Genomic DNA, 27,668 nt, shown 5'->3' with positions numbered 1-27,668 from the left:
AACTATTTACCCAAAAATTAAAAAAAAATTCATGATCAAATAAAGTTAATGAACACTTTGAGATTACATATTGAATCAAGTGGACTAAATTAGAAACTTAAACAAGTATTTAAAAATTAATTATTTTATTAAATTTAGAGATAATAAAATTCAAAATGAACACAACACAAAGTTAGCACATTTAAATTGACCTTAAACACGATGCAATTCATAAACAAGAATGGGGTATCCTATTATAAACTTAATCATAGTTTGGAGATAGGAACAGTTAATCATTTTAATTAAATACAAACATCTCTCATTTACTCACACTCATTTAAAACTAAAAATAAATACATTGTACTATACCATACCTGACCACAGAAAGATGGGTTTCCGGATAAGAGTACAGGATAGACCCATAAATTTGGCAGGGCGACCTTAGCACACTACCATTAATGGCTGACTCCACTCTACACACACCAAAGCAGGCAAGCTTCAAAACCCACAGAGAGAGAACGATGAAGCTAAAAGTTTATGTTTATCGAATGTCCCAACCGTCTCGTGCAATTCTCTTATTCTGCAAGTAATCTTTGCTCACTCACATATATATTTTTTTTTGTTGAATTGTAAATATTACGTTGGAATTGATTTTACTTCATCTGTGGCTTCAAATGTTTCTTTTTTTTTTTCCTTTTTTTTTTCAATAAATTTTGGGCTGATTTGTGTGAAGTTTTTTGGTTTTAGGGTAAATGGAATTGATTTTGAGGAGATCAAAATAGATCTTTTCAAGCGTCAACATTTAACCCCTGAATTTGCGGGTGAGTCCTTGAATTTTTGTGTAATGAGTGCGTATGTCAGTTTATGGTTATATAAGCTTGCTTATATATATATATATATATATTTATGTATTGCTCCATAATTTTGGAGCTTTGAGTATATATACTTGTGAAGATATGTGGTACTGGTACCTTACTGATTTGATATCAAAGAACTTGAGATTAAAATACTATATGTTGTTGATGTTGTGGGGCTTATTTTGATCAGTAAAAATTGATCCAGGCAGTGTTAGAATAAGAGAGCTATAGAAAACTAAAACCCCATTTTCACAATATTCAGATCACCGGGAAAAAAAAAATAAATAAATAAAAAGACTCGGACTGAAATTTCTTTATTATGTTGTTCTCCTCAGGTAAACGCGGTTTATTAGGTTATGATGGCTTCTCTTAGGATATTATATTATCTGCAGGCTGCAGCCACGGTACTGACCATACTCAATCAACTAACAATTATGAACGATTAGCTAGGAACTAAATTGCAAGAAAAGAAGAAAAATAGTTGCAGGGATATGCAGAAAATGGAGTTGGGTGTATTTCGATAACACAATACCTTTTACAACGTTTTTTTTTTTTTTCCTAAATAATACCTTTTACAACTTTGACACATAAATAGTGACAAGCAAAAGGACATGAAAAAGAAATCAGTATATTATCACACTTCTCTATAGTGGCATGAAATGGTAGAGCTTTGAAGTCTACACAACTTAAGATTTTGCACAGCATTGTCAAAACTTGTGCTCCCTTAATGTGTATACAGCATATTATATTGCATATTACATTATTGCTAAGACATGATAATGAAAACTCCATGTTCTTTATGCCATTCTTCTGATAGTGTCAGGGACAGACCCAGACGGGGGGGGGGGGGGGGATATGCCCCCCTGAATTTTTAATATTTTCATTTTATACCCTAATGTTTTTAAAATTTATGAAAATGCCTCCCCTAAAATTACAATTCGCCCCCACTGGATTCTTTTTTTTAGCATTTTATACTTCAAATTTTGATAATTTATGAAGATGCCCCACTATAATTATAATTTTCCCCACTGATTTTTTTTTTTTTCGTTTTATACTTAATTTTTTTTAAAATTTATGAAAAAAACCCTATTAAAATTACAAAAATGAACCCATCATATAATTTTGTACCCGCAAATTAAATATTCGCCCCCCCTCACCAAATTTTCTGGGTCCGTCACTGGATAGTGTAGTTGCATAAAGTTATTATGTATTTTGGGTGACTAAAGAAGAAAATTTTGAAGTGTTTCTTATTGACAACCAATAACACGTTGTTATTGTATCTAAGGAGTTACTGCAATGAGTATTTCTTTTTCCTATTATGATTTCAGAAGTAAATCCTATGAGACAAGTTCCGGCTATAGTCGATGGCAGATTTAAGCTATTTGAGAGGTACATGTAGAATTTATTTATTTATTTATTTTTATTTTTTTTCTAGTTATGGATTATCAACTATTGTTTGTCAGTGCCTCAATGATGTTAAAGTGTATGCCGTGGGCATTTGTGTGCATCAATATTGATGCTTGAATGGTTCATGATTCATTTTATCTCGCAGTTTTTGTTGTTTGACTTATATTCTTTGGTTTTATTAAGATAAATTGCTTTCGATTCTACTTTTTTGGTAATCATTTGATTTACATTCAACACAATTTCTGAAGCACCAAAACAGGTGAGATGCAAAAATATATACTGATTGAGGACCAGTAGATGATCATCCTACTCAATAAAATTTGAGTGAAAAACATCATCATGATTTGACAAATTTGGACTTTTTATGGCATTTTTATGGGGACTATATAATCCTCCTTATATGTTCAAATACATTCTAAGCAGATTTTTGTTTAACTACCTAAATGCATTGACTCTGATGAATCCAGTGTTCTTAAGCTCCATGGTAGTGCAACTGGTAAACATTTAGTTGCGGAGTACCTAATACAGGGTTGCTTCGCAAAGCAATCAGTATATATTAGATGGTAATACTCGCTGTGATTAGTTTGGAAGTTTCGTAGAAATATTCTAGGTGGGAAATCTTGGATTTAATTCATGTATGCAAACCATATTTGATAGAAACAAGTGCTTACAGAGGTCTATTAGGTTTTGAACCTGTTGGCACCAAAACTTGGCAGCCACTTCAGCAGCGACGTGGACTAATGGGAAGCAGATAAGTGTTAAGCATGTCCAAGAATGGTCGGCCAATGGAGAAATAGTAAGAGAAGATTTAGGAAGATATCTATATATTCAGCCACCTCACCAAAAGGGTTGTTACTAACCAACCGAAACTTGTGTTATTTTTAAAAGGAAATTTCATTAGAAATAGAACAATGGGAGAAGTTGGCTAAGGTGACATAATTAAGTTCCTATAAAATAGGGATTTAGTTATGAGAAAGGAAATTGAATCCTTATGGAAATGAAATTCAAAAGGAAGGGGCAGCCACGTGAGTGTATGGGTTAAGGCTATAAATGGTCTTCCAGCCATTTAAGGGAAATATTTCAGTCAAGCTTGAAGAAAGAAATTGCTAAAAATCAGCAACTTACTAGCAATCTTCCAGCAGCTTTCTACCGACTTCTTAGCAATCAATATTTTCTTCAACAAAGGTATTTTATTTGAAGCAAGACGAAATAAGAGGAGAAGAGACGTGAAAGACTACTGGAGTACGACCTATTTTCAGTAACAAAGTAAAGCAAATTAAGGAAAAAAGAGATTTCAGTAAAGACTTTCCCATTGAAACTGGAGCATCGATATTGAAGGCGAGGAATGTTGGGTCGTAGCTCAGTTTGAATTTCAAAAGAAAATGATTGAAGCAAGAGAGATTTTAGCAAGAAATAATTAGAAATTAGTTGGTTTTAGAAATTCTATAAATAGAAGTATTGTATTCCATTTCTAAGGGGTCCAGCACCACCACAAAACATGCATTTCAACTAAAAATGTTTTCAATTGACTCTACGTCATTTTCCTATCAATTTCTTTATTTCAATTTAATGGCAATTGATTAGATCCTCGTCAACTATTTCGATTCAGCCATTTATTTTCTTTCAATTTCAATTATGCCAATTTTAATTACGCAATTTTAGTTAGGCTTTCAATTCAATGGCAATTGATTAAATTCTTGCCATTGAATCGTAGTGACAATTGATTAAATTCTTGTCATTACTTGGCTGATGGCAATTGATTAAATTCTTGCTATCACGTTTCGGTGGCGATCAATTAAATTCTTGCCATTGTGTTTGGCTGGTGGCGATTGATTAAGTTCTCGCCATCACGTTCGGCCGGCGATCGATTAAGTTCTTTCCGCCTGTCTTCACTCGGCCATTCCATCCATTCAAACATTCATCAGCCGTTGCATTTCTTTAGACACTCTAAAAAGTTCTTGCTACAAACAAGGCATAAAAGAACCTTGCTGGGAGTTCTTACTAGTCTCTCTCCCACACAATCGCCTGAGAGTCAGCCATCGGAAAAAGGGATAGGCTGGTGTTCAATTACATATTTTGGGTATTTTGTACAAATACTCTGGTACGCCCGCGAAGAGTCCATCGACCGGCTTAGGGAACAAAAACCGCGCGAACACGTTTTGGCACGCCCGGTGGGACCACTACTAGAGTGTTATAAAAGAGGCAAATATGCCGCGGCCCACAAAAAATTCTAAGGCTGTGGCTACTGATGAAGATTTGGAGGAAGACGATCAGCCAGTACAGGCTGAGAACTCTACAGCAGGTCCTACTGATGAGTTAGCCGTACTTCAAGCACAGGTTAGCTCCTTGGTAGATGCAATGGGAAGGATGGGAGCACGCTACAACGAATTGCATGAAAATATGTCCCAACTCTCAGCCTTTATTTTGAACAAGTCGACTCAAGCTAGCAGCTCCAATAATCAGGAATCGGCTTCTCAGCCGAATCTATCACAAGCTGCTCGGCCAGATAGGGCCATTGAAACATCACAGCCATGGCCGCCAGTAGTGACACTCCAACCAGGTGCAACATCAAGTCAGCCGGTTCATACGCTACTCACCTGGGCAGAAAGCTATCCTCAGTCTACGTTGGTAGGTTCTAATCAGCCACCAGTAGCAGGTTCGCGGCCACAGGTAATTCCACCAAACCTTCCTCGGATGCCTTTGAACTCGGGGGGCAATCAGATCAGGTGGAGGCCACCGAACCCACTGTATACTCATGTGCCGCCACAGGTAGGGCTCGAGGGGCAGAATATGGCTAATCAGCCACATTATTGGCCGAATTGCTATCAACCAGCGGCTAATCAGCCGCCAGTTTTTAATCAGGTACCACCAATATTAAATCAGCCACCTCAAGTCATGTTAGATAGAAGACAATTAGCTAATTTACTCACAGAAGAATATGGTCTGGAACTTAGAGGTGCCGGCCGACCAATTTATATAACTCCTTATCCAGAAGTGGTAGACCAAGTTGAGTTCCCTAGAGGATATAAAGTCCCTGACTTTGTAACCTTTAGTGGAGAGGGGAATCAATCGACCGTGGAACACATTGGCCGATTCACGGTTCAATGTGGAGAGGCCAATGTTAGCCCGTGGTTGAAATTAAGACTTTTTCCTAACTCTTTGACAGGGGCAGCTTTTTCATGGTATATTCGTCTACCTCCTAACTCTGTTTTTAATTGGCCACATATGGAGGAATTATTCCACAATCAGTTCTACCATACGGAGACAGAACTTACTCTGGCCGATTTATCCAGGCTAAGTCAATTGCCTAGTGAATCGGTCGAGACATTCATTGCAAGATTTAAGAGAGCAAGATTAAGACGTCGTGTACCTCTTCCAGAACAGGAGTACATTCGTTTGGCTTTGAACGGCCTAGATTTTGAACTTCAGAAGAGGTTTGAAGGAGTTCCATTTCGTGACATGTATAACCTGGCCGAGAAAGCTACCAGGTATGAGTTGGTTCTCAAAGAGGAGAAAGAACGAAAAAATTCCTCTAAAGGTACATACTATAGGGACCCCAACTATGAAGTTTATTCAACTGATGTGGTTAAAGAGGAAGATTTTGAAGCTAATTTAGTTGAAGTCAATCTAAAGAAGCCTTATATATGTGACGCTTTAACAAAACCAAATGTATCCACCAGTGGTACTCAGCCATCGACTTCATCGGCCAGGAAGGGTACGGCTGATACTGGTAAGGTTTATACGTTTGATCTGGCCAAAACAGAACAAATTTTTGATCATTTGTTGGCCGACAAACAAATCGTTTTGCCAAAAGGACACAATATACCATCAACCAATGATTTAAAAGGAAGAGAGTTCTGCAAATTTCATAATTCATGGAATCATACTACTAACAATTGTTATGTATTTAGAAATGTATTGCAGAAATCTATCGATAAAGGTGTATTGAAATTCCCTGAAAAGAAGCCAGATGTAATGGGGGTCGATGGCGATCCATTTCCTAATATTGTCAGTACCAATGTAATCAGTCTGGCAACTGAAAAAGCCGCTGATAATGGTAGACAGGAAAGATTACCAAAAGTTCTTGGTAGTTCATCGGCCAGTAATGATGAGCAGAAAGTTAAGGACTTGGAAATTCAGTTAAGAGAAGCTCAAATTGCCCTCATCAACCATGGTTGTTGTCCAAATTGCAAAGGCCGAAGGAATGACTCAGACAAGAGGGGCTATTTCCAATCAACCAGATAGCGCAGTGTCCATGAAAGGTTAGGCCATCAGCCTAGATAGAATCACGAAGAAATCAATCGATCAATATTTAGAGAAAATGGGCCGAGGGCAGTGAGAATCATTCGGTCATCGGTGGCCGATAGAGTCCTGCCAGAACAACATTTTTATCCTAGTTTCAAAAGGAAACCAATAATTCAGTCAGAAATATGGGTTCAAAAAGGAGAAGAATCTAGCCGTGTAAGAACGGTTAGACCTCCTTTGGTTGACCATGGCAGATGGACTCGAGTAAGTCACCCAAAGTTTCCTAAGCAACCTCCTACACGTACTCAAAAAAGGAGGATGCAAAGGAAAAATGCAGAACTCAAAAGGAAAAAAGACAAGATCGACCATGATCAACTAGAAAGAAAAAATGAACCAGTGGTGGCTGAAGACATGGAGGTCGCTACATCCTTTGAGAATAAGGCATGCTTTTATGAAGAAAAAAATGATCAGCCAGACCAGGATCCAAAGCATGCGGCCAAGTACAGAATTCGTTTTGGTTCTCTCCCGGATGAGGTAAATTGTAACATGGTATTTGTTTTGCCTTCTGTGTTTGAAGCAAGGATAGAACCAACGATGAACAGGGATGTTGAGTCAGCCAAGCAGGAGGAAAAGGCTGAATCTTCAGAAATTAAGAACGATTCGACAAGTTAATCGGCCGGGATAGGATTGATCTCTCAGGATCAGCCATCTAAGGCCGATAAAATCATTTTCGAAAAACCACCTTTGTCCATGACACAGCAGTTGAGGCCATTGTATGTTAAAGTATGGGTTGAGGGTCAGCCAATCAATAGGGTTTTGGTTGACAATGGTTCAGTGGTGAATGTTATTCTAGCAACTACTTTGAAGAAATTGGGTAAAACCATGGACGATGTAGTTCCAACCGACGTGGCCATCAGTGGTTTTAATGGAGGATCTAGTAACACCAAAGGTATTCTACCTTTGGAAATTACTATTGGCGGTAAGACATCCTTTACGGCTTTCTTTATCATTGATTCAACCGCGGCCTATAATCTCCTTTTAGGCCGAGATTGGATTTATCCTAACATGTGCATCCCATCAACTTTGCATCAAATGTTGATTTTTTGGGATGAAAATGAGGTAAAAATTGTTGAGGCCGATAACAAACCCTTTATAGCTAGGGTGTATTCGGCTGAGGCTGCACTTTATGATGAAACTGTTGTACCTATCAAATTTGTTGGCATTAACAGGATGGGACGACCAACAGCGGCAACAATGAAGAAGAATTTAATTAATGCTGATATTAAAGAATTATTGTCAGAAGCAGCTCGGCCGAAAATTGATATTTTCAGGTCGACCATCAAGGACATTGAAGATGTTACTGATGGATCACAAAACCAATGAAGAAAAGAAGCGGCAAGCTTTCAGGGCCGCTTGCATAAGACTGAAAGCATAACTGGCTGAGAAGAGATTAGCCAGAGAAGAACAGCTATATGAAGAGGTATCGGCCAGCACGGCCGATATAATTGAAGAAGGTTTCGAAAAGCTGGATGCAATCCAACTTGAAGATTTGGAGTCAGCCTCTTCCAGGATGGAAGATAATAAAGCAGAGGTGCAAGATCCTTTATTGGAAATAAATGTTGGTACTAAAAAAGATAATCGGCCATTATTTGTTAGTGCTTTGCTTGAGCCTAAATTCCAGGCCGATTTGATTAAATTATTAAATGAATATAAGGATTGCTTTGCTTGGAGTTATGAAGAGATGCCTGGCCTGTCTAGAAAATTGGTAGAACATAAATTACCGATCAAGAAAGATTTTCAGCCATATAAACAACCACCAAGAAGGATGTCTTCGGAAGTAATGCTCAAAATTAAAGAAGAAATTGAGAGACTTCTTAAGGCAGGATTTATTCGAACAGTTAGGTATGTTGAATGGCTGTCTAATGTTGTTCCGGTAATGAAGAAGAATGGCAAACTTAGAGTTTGTGTGGATTTTCGCAATTTAAATAATGCCACTCCAAAAGATGAATATCCAATGCCTGTGGCCGATCAACTTATTGATTCGGCCGCTAAGCATGAAATATTGTCTTTTATAGACGGCCATTCAGGTTATAATCAAATCTATTTAGCCGAGGAAGATATTCATAAAATGGCTTTTAGATGTCCTGGGTCAATTGGTACTTTTGAGTGGATTATGATGCCATTTGGCCTAAAAAATGCTGGGGCTACTTATCAAAGGGCAATGAATTCTACCTTTCATGATATGATTGGCCGATTCATGGAAATTTATATAGATGATGTAGTTGTGAAATCATCGGCCAAGAGACAGCATTTGGAACACTTGAAAAGGGCCTTTGAAAGGATGAGGATTCACAAATTGAAAATGAACCCATTGAAGTGTGCATTTGGAGTTTCAGCCGGGAATTTCTTGGGGTTCTTGGTACACAAACGAGGTATTGAAGTTGATCAGAACAAGGTCAAAGCTATTATAAATGCTAGGGCCCCAACCAACAAAAAACAAGTGCAAAGGTTCCTCGGCCAGGTAGGTTTTCTTAGAAGATTTATTTCTAACCATGCCGGCCGAGTGCATGTCTTTTCGACTTTAGTGAAATTAAAGTCACATGAGAAATTTCATTGGGACGAATCCCATCAAAAGGCCTTTGACAAAATAAAAGAGTATTTGGCAAACCCCCCGGTTGTAATGCCTCAAAGAAAGAAGTAGCCGTTAAAGCTTTATTTATCGGCCGCAGAAGAATCAATTGGTAGTATGCTCGCACAAGACAATGAACATGGAAAAGAGCAGGCTGTCTACTACCTGACTAGAGTACTAACTGATGTAGAATGCAGATATTCCTCAATTGAGAAGCTTTGTTTATCTTTGTACTATTCGGCCATGAAGTTGAGAGTATACATGCGGCCTGTTGATGTTTACATTCTTTGTCAGACTAACGTGATCAAGTATATGCTATCAAGGCCATTGATCACTGGCCGAATAGGTAAGTGGGCTTTGGCTTTGATGGAATTCAATTTTATCTATGTCCCACAAAAATCAGTAAAAGGAAGGGTTCTGGCTGATTTTTTGGCCGATCATCCTTCAACTGATATTGATCCATGGGTTTATGATGAATTGGAGTCATCAACTATATTTTTAACTCCTTGGATCTTGATGTTTGATGGATCAAGCACGGCTAATGGAGCAGGAGCAGGTATTGTTATTATTTCGCCAGCTGGCAGAAAGGCTTCATTCTCTTTCTTTTTAGATTTTAAATGTTCAAATAATCAGGCCGAATATGAAGCGCTTATAATCAGCCTGGAGATTTTAATTGAAATGGCTGTTAGAGATGTAAAGATTTTGGGAGATTCAAACTTAGTCCTTAGCCAAATTTCTGAAGATTTTAAGTGCCTAAGTTGGCAATTAAGGCCGTTTCATTCTCTGGCCACTTCATTAATCAATCAATTTGATAATGTTCAACTTAAGTTCTGGCCGAGAGGGCAGAATAAGGAGGCCAACAGCATGGCCCAAGCAGCCTCTGGAATAAGAGTACCAGCCGGAATAGAAGATCAGTTGATAAAGATAACACGAAGATCTTTGCCATCGGCCGAATTGAGAAATACTATGTTGTTTGATACTTGGACAATTGATGTAGAAGATTTGGCCGACGATGATTGGAGGATACCATTTATAATGTTTCTTCGAAATCCAAACATCAAGGCTGATAGAAGTATTAAAAGAAAAGCGATTAACTTTGTACTTCTAGATGGGGATCTGTACAGAAAAGGGTTAGAAGATGGGCTCCTACTACAATGCATAAGCAAGGAGGAATCACTTCAGGTTATGGCCGAGGTACATGAGGGCAGCTGTGGGGCTCACCAAGCTGGGATTAAAATGAGATGGTTGATTCGTAGGTATGGATATTATTGGCCGAGGATGAGGAAAGATTGCATAGATTACTCAAAAGGTTGTCAAGCTTGTCAAAGATACGGGCCGATTCAAAATGTACCAGCAAAAGAATTACAGCCAATAATCAAACTTTGGCCATTCAAAGGTTGGGGCCTTGACCTTATTGGTAAAATTAATCCACCATCAAGCGAAGGCCATCACTGGGTGATTGTTGCCACAGATTATTTTACTAAATGGGTTGAGGCCAAGGCTTGCAAAGCGGTTGATCAGCAAACAGTGATTAATTTCATGGAACAAAACATCATCCACAGATTTGGGATTCCAGAAACACTTGTTTCAGACAATGCAACAGTATTTAGGGCAACTGATGTACTACAATTCGGCCACAACATGAATATTCATATGTCAGCCTCTACGCCATACTATGCTCAAGCAAATGGCCAGGCCGAATCTTCAAACAAAATTTTAATAGAGATCATTAAAAAAATGATCAAAGATAAGCCAAGAAGGTGGCATGAGACTTTGTCTGAAGCTTTATAGGCCTATAGGAACTCAAAAAGAACAGGCACAGGAGTTACACCATACATGTTAACTTATGGTCATGATGCTGTTCTACCTATGGAAATGAAGGTTAAATCAGCCAGAGTTGTTTTTCAAAATAATCTAACTCCAGCTGATTATACTCAAGCAATGTTGGTAGAATTGGAAGATTTGGATGAAGTTAAAAGGGATGCTTTGGATCATATCATAGCTCACAAGAAGAAGGTGATGAGGATCTACAACAAGAGGGTAAAACCTAAGTCTTTTGCTGAAGAAGATTTGGTTTGGAGAGTTATTTTGCCAGTGGGTAAAGTCGATAGGAAATATGGGAAGTGGTCCCAAAAATGGGACGGGCCATATTTAGTCCATCAAGTCTTAAGTGGAGGAGTATATAGGCTGAAGTATTTCAGTGGCCGATTACATGACTACCCCATTAATGGCAAGTACCTCAAGAGGTACGTACCGGCAATCTTTGAAAGGGAAAATTAGTGTTAGCTAGTACTTATGGCTGACCATGTGTACCTTTATGTAATAAAATTCGGCCTATTTTTCTAGGCTGATTTGGTTATTTTAATAAAAATTTTCTGCTAAAATGTTGATACTTGTTTGGAGTAACAAAAGAGGCCATTTATTCATTGAAGTGTAAAAGATTACATCATTTAAAGATCATACACTAAAATGGCCACAAAAGGAAGCTAATATAAAAAGATTCATATGCTTGCAAATTTTTCCTTGAAATCGGCCCAAATAACTAAAGACCGATTGAAGGCCACCATGGCCTGCCTCTTTGACTCTTTCAACTGAGGTAATTCTCCACGAAGATTTGCATGCTCGTGAGCAAGGTCTTGAGCTTCAAACTGCAATGTGGCAGCTTCAGCAGACAAGATGGCCTTACGAGCATGGATCTGGTCGATCTCTTTCTAAAGGACATGTTCTCTTTCCTCAAGGCCGATGAACTCTGTATTCACTCTTTCAAAGGAGGAAGCTTGAGTTAACAATTGGTTAGCAAGGGTATCCTTCCTGTTCTTACTCTTGTTGAATTGGTTGATTGCTTCATTGGCCTGGAAAATATCATCGGTCAGAGTTGGTAGTTGGCCTTTAAAGGTAGCAATAGTGGCTTGAAGATCAACCGGAAAGTCTGGGTACTGGCTAAGTGTAGAAAGCACTACTGTGAGCTCACTTTCAAAGTGAGGAAGATCAGCAGCATCTCTTTTCAAGATCTCAAGTAAAGATTTTTTGTTTTCTTCTAAGGATTGTATAGGGATATTGGCTGAAGTGACTGGAGTGGCTCCAGAAGATTCACTTTCTTTCTCTTCGGTCACTGAAGCTACCACATCCTTAAAGAAATTGCCCAAGGCCAATAGAGATGAAGCAGGAGCTTTTTGTGGAGGAAATAAAGGAACAATTTGAGTTTTCTCATACACAACCTGACAAAATGAGGAAAGATTAGATCTTAAAATTTTTGGGGTTATGAGATAGTCAATACCTTGTATGATTCGGCCATGTCTGTCACCAAGAGTGGCTGATGACTAGATACTGGAGGAGGAAATTCTGGCTGAACCGCTGTGCTATCTCCCTGGGATGAAGTTTTAGCAGGAGTGACTTGAACATTGAAGGGCACCTCAATGGGATCATGAAAATCCTTCAGAGGGCTGAAATTTCACTATAGACCAAGTCAAGAAGAGGAGATTACTGCAAAAGAGAAGAGATTAAGGATGTTATTAATTGAAAAGTTTGGAAAGTTCAAGTACAGTTATCTTTACCTCTTTTTCATCTGAGGAATGATCAGAAGGATCTTTAGCCACATTAATTACAGGATCATCGGCCACGTCTTCTGTAGGATGAGGGCTTTCTAGATTTTCTTCTACTTCATGTTTCTTACTTTTGCTCAATCTTGTCTTTTTTTAAAGTACCAGGAGCAGTTGATTTCTTTCTTTTTCCCTGGAGATGGAAGCTTTACTAAAGTTTGTCTCGACCAATAATAGTTGTGGCCAAGAATTAGAAATCAATATTGGCCAAGTATTTTAATAATAGGGCCGATATGATTATCTTCGTATGTTAATGGATAAAAACTTTTACCTTTGGAAGGGCTGGAGGAACATCAGGGATGACGACTGATTCAGTTGTTGTAGGCTGAGGAGGTTGGCTTGAGGAAATTTCATCATCTTGGGGCTCAACGTTCTCTGGATTAGGCGAGGCTGATAAAGTTCCACTGTCTGAATCTACAAAAAAAAAAAAAAAAAAAAAAAAAAGAAGGTGTAAGAGAAATTCAATTAAAAGTTCTTTTAAAAATATATATATATGCAAGTAAAGGAATATTGTACCTTTGAGAAGGCTGGCAGTGGCTTTGGCCTTAGCTTTTCTCTCTTTATTGATCCTTGTTGGAGCATCTGCTGGCTGAGAGAAAGGGAGTTTCTTGACCATTTGTTTTTTACCTTTGGGAGGATCCTTTTAAGGCACCTTCTTTGGGGTAACGGCCCGGGAAATTACGAATGCCCCTTCAAAAGCCATAAATATGAACTTGAAAGATTCCAATATTTTAACAACAAGTGACTGGCTATCAGCCGTCCTTGTAGAAGTAATGTAAGAAGACCACCATTGATCAAAACTAGAATCTGAGGCTGGGTTCTTGATGAAGGGTTGGAATTGGAATCCGGCTTGCAGATTTGAGAACCGGGAGGACACGTTCTTTACATAGGAGTCATCTGGAAATACCACACGCCTATGGAAGTTTTTGTTGAAAGAGAAATAAGGGGGCATGGGGATCATTTGAGTCAGACCAAATTGCCTAGCAAGTTGGTTTGGATTGTAGAACTCAACTCCAACTTTTGAGTTTACTGTGCCTAGAGGGCCAGTGTTAAAGTGAAGGTCTCTTGAAAGTAAGAAACTAGCCCACATGGCCGAATGCTGGTCAGTTGATTTTTTGGTAGACACTCCTTGAGGAGGAGTCATCCATCGAGGTGCTTGTGAACAATGAGAAAATGGAAGGAATTGGCTGATAGTCCTCTGTTCACAACCGGAGTAAAAGAAATTGAAGCAATCTCCAAACGAATGGGATTTAGGTACGGCCGATGCGTAACTTACAGAAAGTAATGGGTCATTGGCCGAAGGCCTCACCACAGGTCCGAGCTCAGGAAAGTACACTTGAAGCCAAATTTGAAATAACCAGAGGGGACCACCATAGCGTCTGAAGTTGGAGGTAAGCAAGTCATAAATCCCTCTATATAAATGGGAAAGCACCAAGGGAGCAAGAGCAAGGTGTTTACCTCTTGAAAGGGCAACGGCCACATGAATGAAATCCTTTGTGACTTGAAAGGCCGGTACATATAAAAGAAACTTGTTCAGCCAGGCCAACAAGAAGGCAATATGTTCAGCATCATTCACAGGGACGCGAGGATCCATGGTGGAAGTTAAGTACTTGCCATAAGAGGATTCAGATGACTTGGTTCCAGTTTGCTTTGAAGGGAAGATGAAAGGAGAATCCTCCTCTACCAATAAGGTACTTACATCAATCCCAAAGGGTTTAAGGCCGGTTAGATAGCACACGTCTTGAATGGTTGGAGCCATCATGCCACACTTCAAGTGTAAGGAATTGGTGGTGGTCGACCAATTAAACATGGCTGCTATCATCAAGGCCCTGTCTTGGGCGATGTTAGTTTTACTTAGCTGAATGGCATCATATATGCCACAATCCTTCCATACTTCTCCCTTCACAGCTCCAACCCGGTCGACCCAATTGATCCAAGCATCATTTGGAATATGCCATGTTCTAAAATGAAAGTGTGGCAAACTGCCATTTTCATTTGGAGGGAAGGTTTGAAGGAATGGAAGAACGTCGGCCGAAGGATAGAAAGGTGAGATTGATGAAGGAGCTTCGTCAAGGAAAGCAGGACCTAAGCCTTTGAAGTCAGTACGAAGATCGATAAGGGTATTGAGACAGTATTTGTAAGGAGATAGAGTTTTTAGGGATTTTTCTATGATGTTGCCATGGGTTGAAGGATCGGAAGGTTCAGGGATAGAGGTGGAATCAGTTGATTTAGTTTTCTTAGGAGCCATAGAAGACCTCAGGAATGATTTTGCCGAGAAAGAATTTCAGATATAGAAAGTTTAAGGGAAGAAGAATGATTTTAGGGATTAGAGAGCATCAAACTAAATACTTGCTGGATGTAATAGCGGATTAGTGTAGTCACCGCTTTAATTGGGAAAGATAACCATTAAAGCAGGTGGTTGGAAAGAGAATTTATTACCAAAATTTGAATTACAATTTTAGGCCGATTCAAATTCCAAACGCTTCGTATCATAAGTGATAAAAGCATTTGAAATTCAAAGGGCATTTGTTGGCACCAAAACTTGGCAGCCACTTCAGCAGCGACGTGGACCAATGGGAAGCTGATAAGTGTTAAGCATGTCGAAGAATGGTCGACCAACGGAGAAATAGTAGGAGAAGATTTAGGAAGATATCTATATATTCAGCCACCTCACCAAAAGGGTTGTTACTAAACAACCGAGACTTGTGTTAATTTCAAAAGGAAATTTCATTAGAAATAGAACATTGAGAGAAGTTGGCTAAGGTGACATAATTAAGTTCCTATAAAATAGGGATTTAGTTATGAGAAAGGAAATTGAATCCTTATGGAAATGAAATTCAAAAGGAAGGGGCAGCCACGTGAGTGTATGGGTTAAGGCTATAAATGGTCTTCCAGCCATTTAAGGGAAATATTTCAGTCAAGCTTGAAGAAAGAAGTTGCTAAAAATCAGCAACTTACTAGCAATCTTCCAGCAGCTTTCTACCGACTTCTTAGCAATCAATATTTTCTTCAACAAAGGTATTTTATTTGAAGCAAGACGAAACAAGAGGAGAAGAGACGTGAAAGACTACTGGAGTACGACCTATTTTTAGCAACAAAGTAAAGCAAATCAAGGAAAAGAGAAATTTTAGTAAAGACTTTCCCATTGAAACTGGAGCGTCGATATTGAAGGCGAGGAATGTTGGGCCGTAGCTCAGTTTGAATTTCAAAAGAAAATGATTGAAGCAAGAGAGATTTTAGCAAGAAATAATTAGAAATTAGTTGGTTTTAGAACTTCTATAAATAGAAGTATTGTATTCCATTTCTAAGGAGTCCAGCACCACCACAAAACATGCATTTCAACTAAAAATGTTTTCAATTGACTCTACGTCATTTTCCTATCAATTTCTTTATTTCAATTTAATGGCAATTGATTAGAACCTCGTCAACTATTTCGATTCAGCTATTTATTTTCTTTCAATTTCAATTATGCCAATTTTAATTATGCAATTTTAGTTAGGCTTTCAATTCAATGGCAATTGATTAAATTCTTGCCATTGAATCGTAGTGACAATTGATTAAATTCTTGTCATTACTTGGCTGATGGCAATTGATTAAATTCTTGCTATCACGTTTCGGTGGCGATCGATTAAATTCTTGCCATTGTGTTTGGCTGGTGGCGATTGATTAAGTTCTCGCCATCACGTTCGGCCGGCGATCGATTAAGTTCTTGCCGCCTGTCTTCACTCGGCCATTCCATCCATTCAAACATTCATCAGCCGTTACATTTCTTTAGACACTCTAAAAAGTCCTTGCTACAAACAAGGCATAAAAGAACCTTGCTGGGAGTTCTTACTAGTCTCTCTCCCACACAATCGCCTGAGAGTCAGCCATCGGAAAAAGGGATAGGCTGGTGTTCAATTACATATTTTGAGTATTTTGTACAAATACTCTGGCACGCCCGCAAAGAGTCCATCGACCGGCGTAGGGAACAAAAACCGCGCAAACAGAACCATAGCGTGTTTGGGGCCTCTTCTCGATTTATCCAGCTCCATATCCTCTTTTTGTGGTGATAAACAAATTTTTTTAATTTTTTTTTTGGTTGTGGAGAACCTGGAATTGCTCAATGGCTAAGTAGGTGTCTAATATCTCTAAATATAAGATACAAAAGGTATAGCTTGAACCGCAATATATTGGTATTAAAGAATAGAAGAAAATTAGAAAAATACCTGTTTTTGTGTGCATACTTTATCCTTTTACAGTTTCAATGACATCATGAAGTTCCTCGTGGTTCTAATAGATCAAGTCACTAATTACATAGTCACAAGTAGAGTCAGATCAATGCAAATTTCCTTGTTAGTAAAGCCATATTATTTAGCTTTACAATTCACCAATATAAAACTTATCCAAAAAAATTAAGTGATATTTATAGTCCAAGCTCCTCTCTCTCTCTCAGTTAAAGTAGATTATTCCAATGCTTACATGGATGTGTATCTTTTAAAAACTATGCATCTTGTACATGTTCTATAATTCAGAATGTAAATCTGACATAGCATGGGATGAATTGATAATTAATTTCCATTCTCTGTTATCTCCCTGGTTTTTCTCAGTTCATTTGGTTCTAGGTATACTTTTCTATACTCCTTGCATTATAGGTTTTAAAGAATAAGCTGTAATTGAAACAAATATTGTAAATACTAGTCACCCGATATACTTGTGCTATGGTCCTCTTGAATTGAGCAGCAGTCGAGTAGCATGTTTCCCTAGTCTTGGTAAAAGTCGTTCTCAGGCATAAATTATTGCAGTTCAAATGTGCATTGGCCACTGATGCATTTACCAAATTTAGATGTTTCCTCTCTTTTTTTCCCATAAATCTATACTCTTTTTTTCCCGTTCAGTTTTATATTCTGATTTAATCAGTTTGAAGACTTATCTTATGAATTTAATGTGTTTTGTAGTCATGCAATACTTATCTATCTTGCTTGTGCATTTCCTGGAGTTGCAGACCATTGGTGAGAATCGTCACTCCCTTTGTTGCTATTGGTTTCAAATTAGAATCTATACTACATGAATACTTCACCTTGTGAGAAGCACCAGCGTGTTACATTAGGGAGTATAGGTACGGGTGTTAGATATGTACCAACACATTCCCTGCAGGTGTCTCTTTGGATTTAGTAGCACATTTTATTCTTGTCTGCTAAAATATTCTTGGGTGATGAATTTCACACGTAAATATTTTTTTTTTTTTTGATAAGTAAACACACGTAAAATTTGAAATGAGTACAGATGCCTTCTGTTTGAGTTTTGTAGGTTATAACCTAGACCTGGATTCAAGTTCCCCGAGGAACTTTAACATTGCATTATTTTATGAAGTTGGCAAACCTTGAATCTTTGATAGTTTGCTCATATCCGAAAACAGAAAGTTTCCACGTAAGACATGCTATGTCAAATGCATACTTCATTTATCCCATCATCCCAGAGTATAGAAAAACAAAATCAGACCACACCAACAATTTTGTCATCCCTTCTTGTAACGACCCGAACCCGAGAGTCCGAATCGCTAACCGGGTCCTTACCCGAACCTGAGGTCAGCTAAAAACGTTACCGTCCTTTCCTATATCAATACATAATATACGTGTCATCCCAGGGTTTATAAATAATAATAATAATAATAAAATGAGATCATAGCTACAAAATATGTCAAACAGTTCACTAACCCATCAAAACCTGTGGAGGAACGTCGTCCGCCACTTCCTTCCTGTGACCTGAAAAATGTTAAAATGATGGGATGAGCTGAACGCTCAGTAGGAAGTGTCTAAGAAACACCTCTTGTGACCCCGTGAATCCACATAGATAATAGAAAGGAAGAGAGCAGGATCATGTCTCGGGAGTCAAGTAAAACCACCGTATCATTAACAAATATACATATCTCAACCAATTACCAAATGCACCACGTATGCCAATGATGTGCCATGCCATGCAATGTCACTCCCCGTTTTCGAAACCATATCGTTTCAACTTCCAAACCGTTAGTGTAATCCGACCCAAGGCACTTCCAAAGCGTCATGAAAGGGGGATTAGCTAACCATCCACGACCACAAGGCATCTCCAAGGCGTCGCATTCGGCCTGGTTAGTTCAACCACACTAGGGTCTCTCCCTAGTCTCCTCTCTAGACTACACTAACACTACGGACCACTAGGCGCCTCCTAGGCGTCCGGGGTTTGACAAATACTTTTCAAAAACTTTTCCCCAAAATAATTTCATTGGTTTTATAAAAAATATAGTTTTCCCATTTTTCTTTCCTAATAGATGCATAAATGTTTCATGATTCCAAATGCCAAATTCAACAACTATATTCCATACATTTTACCCATATCATAATCTCAACTTATAAAAGAATATTTTAAACATTTATTTCTACGATTATGACATCAAATTTTCATGGCAATTGAAATAAATAAAGTAAACAACTTGTCATTTCTTAGCACGCTTCTTCACTACAAGGATATAATTAAATTTACAACTCATTTATCACATAGCATTCATCTACCACTTTACATATAATCAACCACAATCACAGTCAAAATACATGCTTATAGTCAATTTAAGAAGGAAAATTCACATAGAACCTAAGAAATTGTGAATTAGAGCACCCCTACCTCAAAAGTAGCCAAAATACATCCCTGGCCGGAAAAGTCAACGCCGGTCAACGCCGTCAATGCCGGTCAACAAAAGTCAACGCCGGTCAACGGCTGCGGAACAGAAAACTGTTCGGTGGGAACGTAGCTGTCGAAGAGGAGATTCTACTGTTCCAAAGGCTCATCTCCGGAATCCAACTCTAAGTGGCCCAAAACCTCATCCGAAACCTTAGATCCAAAAATTTCAAAAATTCGTAAAATAATCACCGCTCCTCTGAAAAATAAATCCTTTGACTATGTAATAGAGAACGATGAGAGGAACGTTTTCCGTTAAGGAACTAAGACCGGAAACTCGACCGATTGGCCGAAAAATGGAGGAGAATAATGAAGCTTAAAGAAAAAAAGAAAAAAAAAAATAGAAAAGAAAACAGAGGGAGGTTTGGCCGCGAGAGAGAGAAGAACTGATAGCCAAAATGGTTAATAAGCCATTATAAGGCTTAGTGACGTGGCGGGTCCCGCAGAAAAAGTATATTTTTATTATAACATTAATATATATATATACACACACACACACACACATAAATTCACAAATTAATTTTACAACCACACAATCCAGCATACACCCATGAAATATGCTACAAATAACAGCCTCGATAGCGGGTCCCACCTGGGACCTCTCTGCATGAAAAATGGAAAAAAGCTGAAATGGTATCCATTGCATTTCCAAGAGTCCTGAACTCAAAGAAATGACCCAACCAACTCTCAAACACACCTGACACACCCCACGATGTCCGACACAATACAAGACAAGAAGAAAATAATCCAGAAAATCGAAAAAATCCCAAAAAAAATGAAAAATGGTAAAAATGAAGATCATTACACTTCTTGTCCTCAAATTGTAGGTTGGACAAATTCTACACCCATCCTGCATATGTTGTCCACACAATTTTGTTGTTTTTCAAAATATGTTACTTTTCTCATTTAAAGGATTTCTTACATCTCAATGTCTCTATATCCCTTTTTTTTTTTCAATTTGCATATTCTTTAGGCGGATTGTTAACATAGTTTCTGTTCACTTTTAAAGGTATCCAAATGATCTATTCAGAAGAGCCAAGATCCACTCAGTATTGGATTGGCATCACTCAAATTTACGCCATGGTGCATGTAATACTCCGATATTTTAAAGGATTTATTAATTGGGATTAATTAGTTTTATTTTATTTTTAAATGATTTGTTTGATTTAATTGAGTTTAATTGTATTTTTAAATGATTTGTTTTTATTTAATTGAGTGCTTAGATTAATTGTCTTATTTTAATTAGATTATATTTCGTGATTATATTTGTTGAATTGAATGATGTTTTGCTTTGTGTAATGTTTTGATTAAATTGTTTATTTGATTTGTGTGTATTTATGTTTGTGTGAATTGTTTGTTAATTATTTGTAATTATTAGATTTATTTTTATTATTTTAATTATTTTGTTTTAATTTGATTGGGCTTAAAGAGGAGTGGGACCAATGGATGTGGTCTTAGGCTTGAAGGAAGCCTTGTTGAGTTAATTATTAAAGGCCCATGGTTATGAGAATATTTAAATAATTATCTTTGCATAATTATATATATAATTATATGTATATAAATATAATTAATTAATAATTATTATGGAGGGGTATATATGTCAATATATATATATTGATATATACAGGTATATATATGATTTAATAAATTAATGATTAATTATGGAAGGTTTTATATGGTAGTCATAATTGGAAAAGGATTAGGATATTAATGTGGTTATATATACACATAAGGATTAGGGTTAAAAGGTTTTTACGTGAGAAAAATAAGAGAAACAGAGAGAAAAGAAGAGAATGTTGACAAGGAGGAGGCCGGATCTGAGAAAGAAAGCCGGAATTGGAAGAGACAATCAAAACTTGAAGCGTCGGTTTCGTTTTGAAACCAGGCGAGTTCTTCTCTAACTTCCCTCTTAGAACTGATAAGGATTTCACTTTGAGTATCAATGTTTAGATTAAATTTATTTGTTTAAAATAATGGTTAGATCGGAATAATTAAAATTATAAATTATTATATTTAATTTTTGGAATTGTTGAATTTTAATTATATATATAGGTTTTATATGTTTAAAATCAACTATATGCTTGATCTGTGACCCAAGAGGGTTATTTAGGGTTTATAGAATTTTTGGGAATTTTCTGGTATTTTTCTATATTTTTAGGAATTTATTATATTTTATTTTCTTATAATTGTTGAAAAATTATGTATAAATATATACTGTTTATATACATGCACGTCTGTGAATCGGCGCATCAAGGGGCGAGAAATCCAGTGTGGGCGAGTGCATGGGAAATTGGTACACAAGCTGATCTGGACCATTGGATTATTTAAAGGTAACTAGATTGATTCGGTGTGGTGCAAGTCTATGGAGACTCAGTGCACCACATAAATGGACCATAGATTAGATATGGTCAATGGAGCAAAAAATCTGGTGCAGCGCTCACCATCAGAGCTGTTGTAGCAGTGAATAAGAGTGCGCCACGTGTCAGCATCTTAGTCTTTAATCCGGTGCAGTCACGCTCACAGTAGCAATTGAGCTCAGCGTATTATGTTGCTTGTTTTGTTACTTGAAATTGAAACGATCATTTTCATTCATTTTAAATCGAAATTGGGTCATTCTTGAGTTCAAATTTAAGGATTTTTCGTCCTCTTTCCAATGATACTGATTTCATTATCAGATTCCCATGCTACTAGGAGGTATTTACGTTTCAGTAAGACGATGTCGGAAAATTATTTAAACCGAGATGGAGTATTTATGGGAAACCATTTATGACAATATTTTGTAGCATTTAATTTGTATAAATATAATTAAATTAATATGTTGGTAATGGAAGGAGGTATATATATATATATATACATATTTATTTATATATGTGTATATCTAGTTTAATTAATTTATGAGCTGTATGGATGGACGTGTATATATATATATATATATATATAATTATTGATACATATGTATCTATGGTTTTAAATAATCAAGGATTATTAAGGAGATTATTAAGGAAGGTGTTATACATACATACATATATATATATATATATATATATATATATATATTAAATAATATATGTGTAAATGTATATATTATTTAAGATGATTAATATTATTAGTCTTATTTGGTATATCTGGATATGTTGGTTATTAAATTAATTATATGCATATGATATGCATGGAATGCTTAGGTATGAGTTGTTTTGTTGATAAGTTAATTTGTCTATGTAAGAATTATTTGGTTGATAAATTAACTTTTAAGGTTTGGTACGTGGTTGAATTGTAGGTATGGATGAGTTGCCAAAGGCTTAAATATATGGCCTAAATATTTGTATATACATAGGAAGTATGGATAAGTTAAAAGTATAAATATATATACTTGTGGAGGCATGGCTGAATTGTCAATGTATAAATAAATATACTTGTGGAGGTATGGTTGAGTTGCCAATATATAAATAAATATACTTAAGGAGGTATGGTTGAGTTGCCAATATATAAATAAATATATTTATAATGGCATGGTTGATTTGCCAAAGCGTAATTGAATTACTATATGTTAGATGATTAAAATTTCATCTAAGGTATTGTATATGTAAGTTGGATTAGGATTAGATATTCTTATATTAGAATAATTTAGTACTTACAGGTTAATTATTATTTTATAATATTAATAAAATAATATTGGTGGAGACATAGACAATTTGTCAAAGCATAGATATTGGTTGTGTGATTTAAATAATTAAATCATTATTGAGTTTTAAATTAAATATAGTGTTCCTTTAATTATATTTTATTATTTAAATAATTAAATAATTGCCTAGGATGAGATTAAGGTTAAATGAGTTTCTTTTTAAAAGAAAAGAATTGTGGATTGGTTTAGGAATGATTATTAATTTTAATCATTGTGTAATGGTTGTGAAATTTAAATGAACCTATTAATGGATGGGATTATTGTATTATATATTATTTATATATATGTATATCATGCTATATTAAAGTTAAAACTTTATTAGGATTGGCTTTGGTCAGAAATGATTTTTTTATTGGTTTTCAGAGGCCTGGTAGAGAGAACTTGCCCGTGGGTCTGACCCACGATTTATTTTTCAGGTTATTAGAAGGTTCAAGTCTCAAGGTTGAGGATTCGCAACTGGAAGACTTATCCATTCTTTCTATTTTATTTCAAAGTATGATATTATTACTACAGTATTTATTGATGAATTTCTTAATAGTGGATTTTAGTTAAGGAGTCCTTAAGTTACGAGATTCCCGAATTGTAACCATTTGAGAGTTATTAATGGAAATTATTATTTATTAGTTTTCTTCAGCGTATTATTTATTTTTTATTTCATTTTGTAATCTGTGCTTATTTGAAATAATTTAATTGTTTTGATATCTCCTAATTTTGTGCGCGGATTTGATCAACCCGTGTTTCGAAATTAGGGGTATCACAGTGCAGGTGCTTCATATTTGGCTCCCTAAAATGTTTTTGATTTATAGTCATGCCACCACCACCATGTGTGGTCATGGTGAGTAATTGTGGGTCCTCTCCATCACACAGGCCACCTGCCTCTTGTCACGCATGCCACCCTTTTTAAGTCATAAATAATCATTTTTTATGAGAGTTGAATCAGTGATCTCTTGCAGGTGAATTATGGGGTTGGTTGTGACAAAATTCAGGTTCTGTAAATTAGTTTGTAGCCACACCTTTGTATATAGTGTTCACCTGTTTCTTAGTTGTGGTGCCCCTCTCTACAAGTCCTTATGGTGCAATTATTATATATAATAGTACAATGGAAAGGGAGACATTAGGAAAAATATCTATTAGTGACAAAATGAGAGCAAGCAGGCTTAGATGGTATGGATATGTTCAACGTAGACCTATAGATGCACCAATGAGAAAAGGAAGATTAGTTTACATGGCAGGTAAGAGATAATAAGGCCGACCAAAACTAACTTGGGATTAAGTAAACTAGAAATGAGTTGAAAACAAATTAAATATAAGAGAAGACACTGTGTGTAAGAGAATAGAATGGAAAAAGAGAATTAATGTGGCTGACCCCATTCATTCCCATTCTTTTGAAAGAAAGGAAACGATGAGGATGAGTATTATTGCATCATTATTATTTTATATAACAATTCATTTGCCCTTTTGCCCTTTTTAGTGGGTTATGGCTTTCTTGGTTGATAGTTTGACACCCTTCTCTTTTCCCCCCTGTGAAGTCTGTGTACATAATTGTGTGTGTGTGGTGTGTGATTTAAATGAAAAAGAAAAAGAGAAAAGAAATATAAAATAAAGTGGGACCCACATCACTTTTTAAGTGATTTGTGAGACCAAAATTGGTCTCTGCTGCTCTCTCTCTCTCTCTCGACTGCTCTCGGCTTCTCCTTTTTTCTTTTTTCTTTTTTCTTTTCTTTTCACTTCAACTTCCATTGTTGATTGCTCCTTCATCTTTTGTCGGATTGAGGTGCCGTTTGAGGCAAAACGAAGCTTGTAGCGAGCTCTACACATCCATACTATCAATTTCCAGATTTGAGTCTTCCTTGGAGCTCGAATTTGGAGGACCTATTCTAGGGATTTCGGCTTGGATTGTGAGGTAGGGACATCTTAAGCCATGGAATCTTGCTCTATAATGAATCATGCTCCTCTATGTGTGTTATAGCATGTTTAATTGTTGTTGATTTTGATTAAAATGATTTAATTGACAACATGCTAGTTATGTAAATGTGTATAACATGGTTGAATGAAAAGTATGTCTATGTGATGGTTGTTTACATTTTTTTTTTTAAGTTACTAACATGCTATAATGATGCCATGAGAACATGCTTATTTATTATTGTGCTAAGTTCCCATTTGTCATTATATTGAGATCATGACATGAGCCAACATCTCATTAGGTTGCATGAAAAAGGGAAGTGGTTGTCTTGAAATGAAAATGGGGATTTGGGAATGAATGTTTTGGAAAAAAATTGGTTTTGACAAACTCGGTCGCTGCGGGGTTACCAACGGGCCGGAGGTTAATGTAGCCTAGGGAGGACTAGGGAGAGTACCCTAGCGTGGTTGAGCTATTCGGGCCCCTCGACGGCGCCACGGGGTCACCAAGGGCCTAGGGACGGTAGCCAATCCTCCTCTCGTCGCGGCGGGGTTACCAAAGGGGGTTACATTAACTTTGAACGTGATGGTTTTGAGAATGAAAACGGGGAGTGACTTTAGCATGCATTGCATCTCACTCCATTTGCATTTGTGTGTGATTGAATTTGACTTGTACTTGTAATTGTTTTTCCCCTTCAATGCATGTCCCCAATCTCCCATTGGCCTATGCTTTATTTGGATTCACTAGGACACAAGAATTATGTCTTAAGTGTCACCTGCTGAGCTATATGCTCACCCCTATATCTATATATATATTTTTTTCAAGTCTTGGAAAGAAACTGGTGGATGACAACCCACCTCAAGCTTGAACGGCGATAGAAGTCCACTTTCGTATCTTTGTATATTCCCCATTATTTTGTAAAACACTAGAAGTGCAAAGATGTATAATTATTTTGTGGAACTTTGTCATGTAATATAACTAAAGTATCGATGATGTTTTGGATGGGGATTTGATAGTATGCAACTTGTTGATGAATGGATGGATAATCCTAGTTTGAAGCATTGTCTAGATTAGTTGGTTATATCATTATCTTTTGTTGCCGTGAATTCGGAATTTGAGCCATGACAGGTTAAAAATGCAATTAAACAGGTTGTGATAGGCCTATTTTTAGGGGAGGTCATGCCGAATTTTTTTTGTTTAAAAAGTATTAGTTTTGAGTCGTTACACCCCCTTTTTTTTTTCAGCTTCATTTGTTCTAAATATGGTACTAGGACCTTCACTTGGTCTTCCAACTAGTCCACAAGCAGCTGCTGAAGCTGAAAAATTACTGTCTGCATCTCTTGCGAAGATTGAATCCTTTTGGCTGAAAGGGAATGGGCGGTTTTTGCTTGGAAGCTTCCAGCCATCCATAGCAGATCTCAGCTTAGTGTGTGAAATTATGGAACTAGAGGTATTTCATATAGTTTATTAATATTGTCATCTATATTTTTTCTCAAAAAAAGACTGAAGTAATCATCTGCAGTTAGAGCGCCCCTCTTGATTAGACTGTAACCTTCAGAAGTACCGATGTCAAGAGAAAAAATATACGTATCTATGGAAGAACATATCTTCATGTTTTAAGAGAATTCTTTCATGAATTCTGACTGACTGGTCAACTGATATCCAGTTGTGTTTCTTGTTAAACAGATACGTACCTATTTATAGAAGTTTATTGCTTAGAGAGAATTTGAGTGATCAGGAAGCAACTGTAACATCTCATTAAAAACTTTTCTGATGGATTTAGATTTTGGACGAGAAGGATTTCAGTCGAATATTAGGCCCACACAAGAAAGTTCAGCAGTGGATCGAGGATACAAGGAATGCAACAAGGCCGCATTTTGATGAGATACATTCAAGCCTCTTCAAAGTCAAAGTGAGATTTCAAAAGCAGCTGTCTGGGGGAACAAATGAGCCTGAGTCTAGCATGAAAAAGGGATTCCATTCAAAGATGTGAGAACAGATCTCTGGTCTTTTCTGTCCGGGCTCGATGCCTATGCGGCAGGGCAAATGAGGAAGACACAGTCTAGTATAAACACAACTTTGTTACTTTATTTTGTTGTGATCTCTGTAATAAATTTCTGGTCTGGTCTATAAAATAAACTCTAAGCCATGTGTACATCTCTTGTCTAAGCAGAAGGCATTCCTGTTGATTGGTAGAATTGCAACTGTCCGGTCATTGAAAAGGCTTGGATAGCTCTTTTTATTGTTTGTATTGGTTGAGTTAGGTTTTGTTGGGTCTTGATCATCTAAACACAATCAAAACCCACCTTAGATTATGATTATTATTTTAGCTCTCATCCAATCCGGTCATTGAAAAGGCTTGGATAGCTTATTGATTTATTTATTTTTATTGCTTGCATTAGTTGATTTAGGTTTTGTTAGGTCTTGATAATCTAAACACACTCAAAACCCACCTTAGATTATGATTATTATTTAGCTTTAATCGTCATTGAAAAGGCTTGGATAGTTTTTTTTATTGCTTGCATTGGTCGAGTTAGGTCTTGGAAACACAATCAACTCCCACCTTAGATTCAGATTTTTTTATTTATTATTAAACCACTTTACAATAAAAATTATTATTATTAACACGAGGTCAACTCACCCTTGGAAAGATAAGCTTAAGTACTTCAATGGGAGA

The 27,668-nt window shown here is 36.8% G+C and overlaps 1 protein-coding gene across 4 annotated transcripts; it reads left to right on the top strand.

The window, feature by feature from the left end:
* Positions 1-339: 339 nt before the first annotated feature.
* LOC132286125 (glutathione S-transferase T1-like) lies at positions 340-27,327 on the top strand. 4 transcript variants are annotated; one of them, XM_059788389.1, is made up of 7 exons: positions 342-565; positions 727-800; positions 2,165-2,225; positions 17,654-17,707; positions 20,419-20,498; positions 26,236-26,441; positions 26,775-27,327. In XM_059788389.1, the coding sequence occupies exons 1-7, from the start codon at positions 438-440 to the stop codon at positions 26,982-26,984; spliced, it is 813 nt and encodes a 270-aa protein (XP_059644372.1). In that variant the 5' UTR covers positions 342-437; the 3' UTR covers positions 26,985-27,327. The 4 variants fall into 4 exon arrangements, with proteins under 4 accessions (XP_059644374.1, XP_059644375.1, XP_059644373.1 ...); XM_059788392.1 differs by lacking the exon at positions 727-800 and having other exon boundaries at positions 341-565; XM_059788390.1 differs by lacking the exon at positions 17,654-17,707 and having other exon boundaries at positions 341-565.
* The last annotated feature ends 341 nt before the right edge of the window (positions 27,328-27,668 follow it).

The sequence above is a fragment of the Cornus florida genome, unplaced genomic scaffold, assembly GCF_030987335.1.
Source record: "Cornus florida cultivar Cherokee Brave unplaced genomic scaffold, ASM3098733v1 CherokeeBrave_3.0.0_Hap2_Chr11, whole genome shotgun sequence".
NCBI lineage: Eukaryota > Viridiplantae > Streptophyta > Magnoliopsida > Cornales > Cornaceae > Cornus > Cornus florida.
The sequence above is the reverse complement of the archived record's forward strand: the minus strand, read 5'-3'. Positions and strand labels throughout refer to the sequence as shown.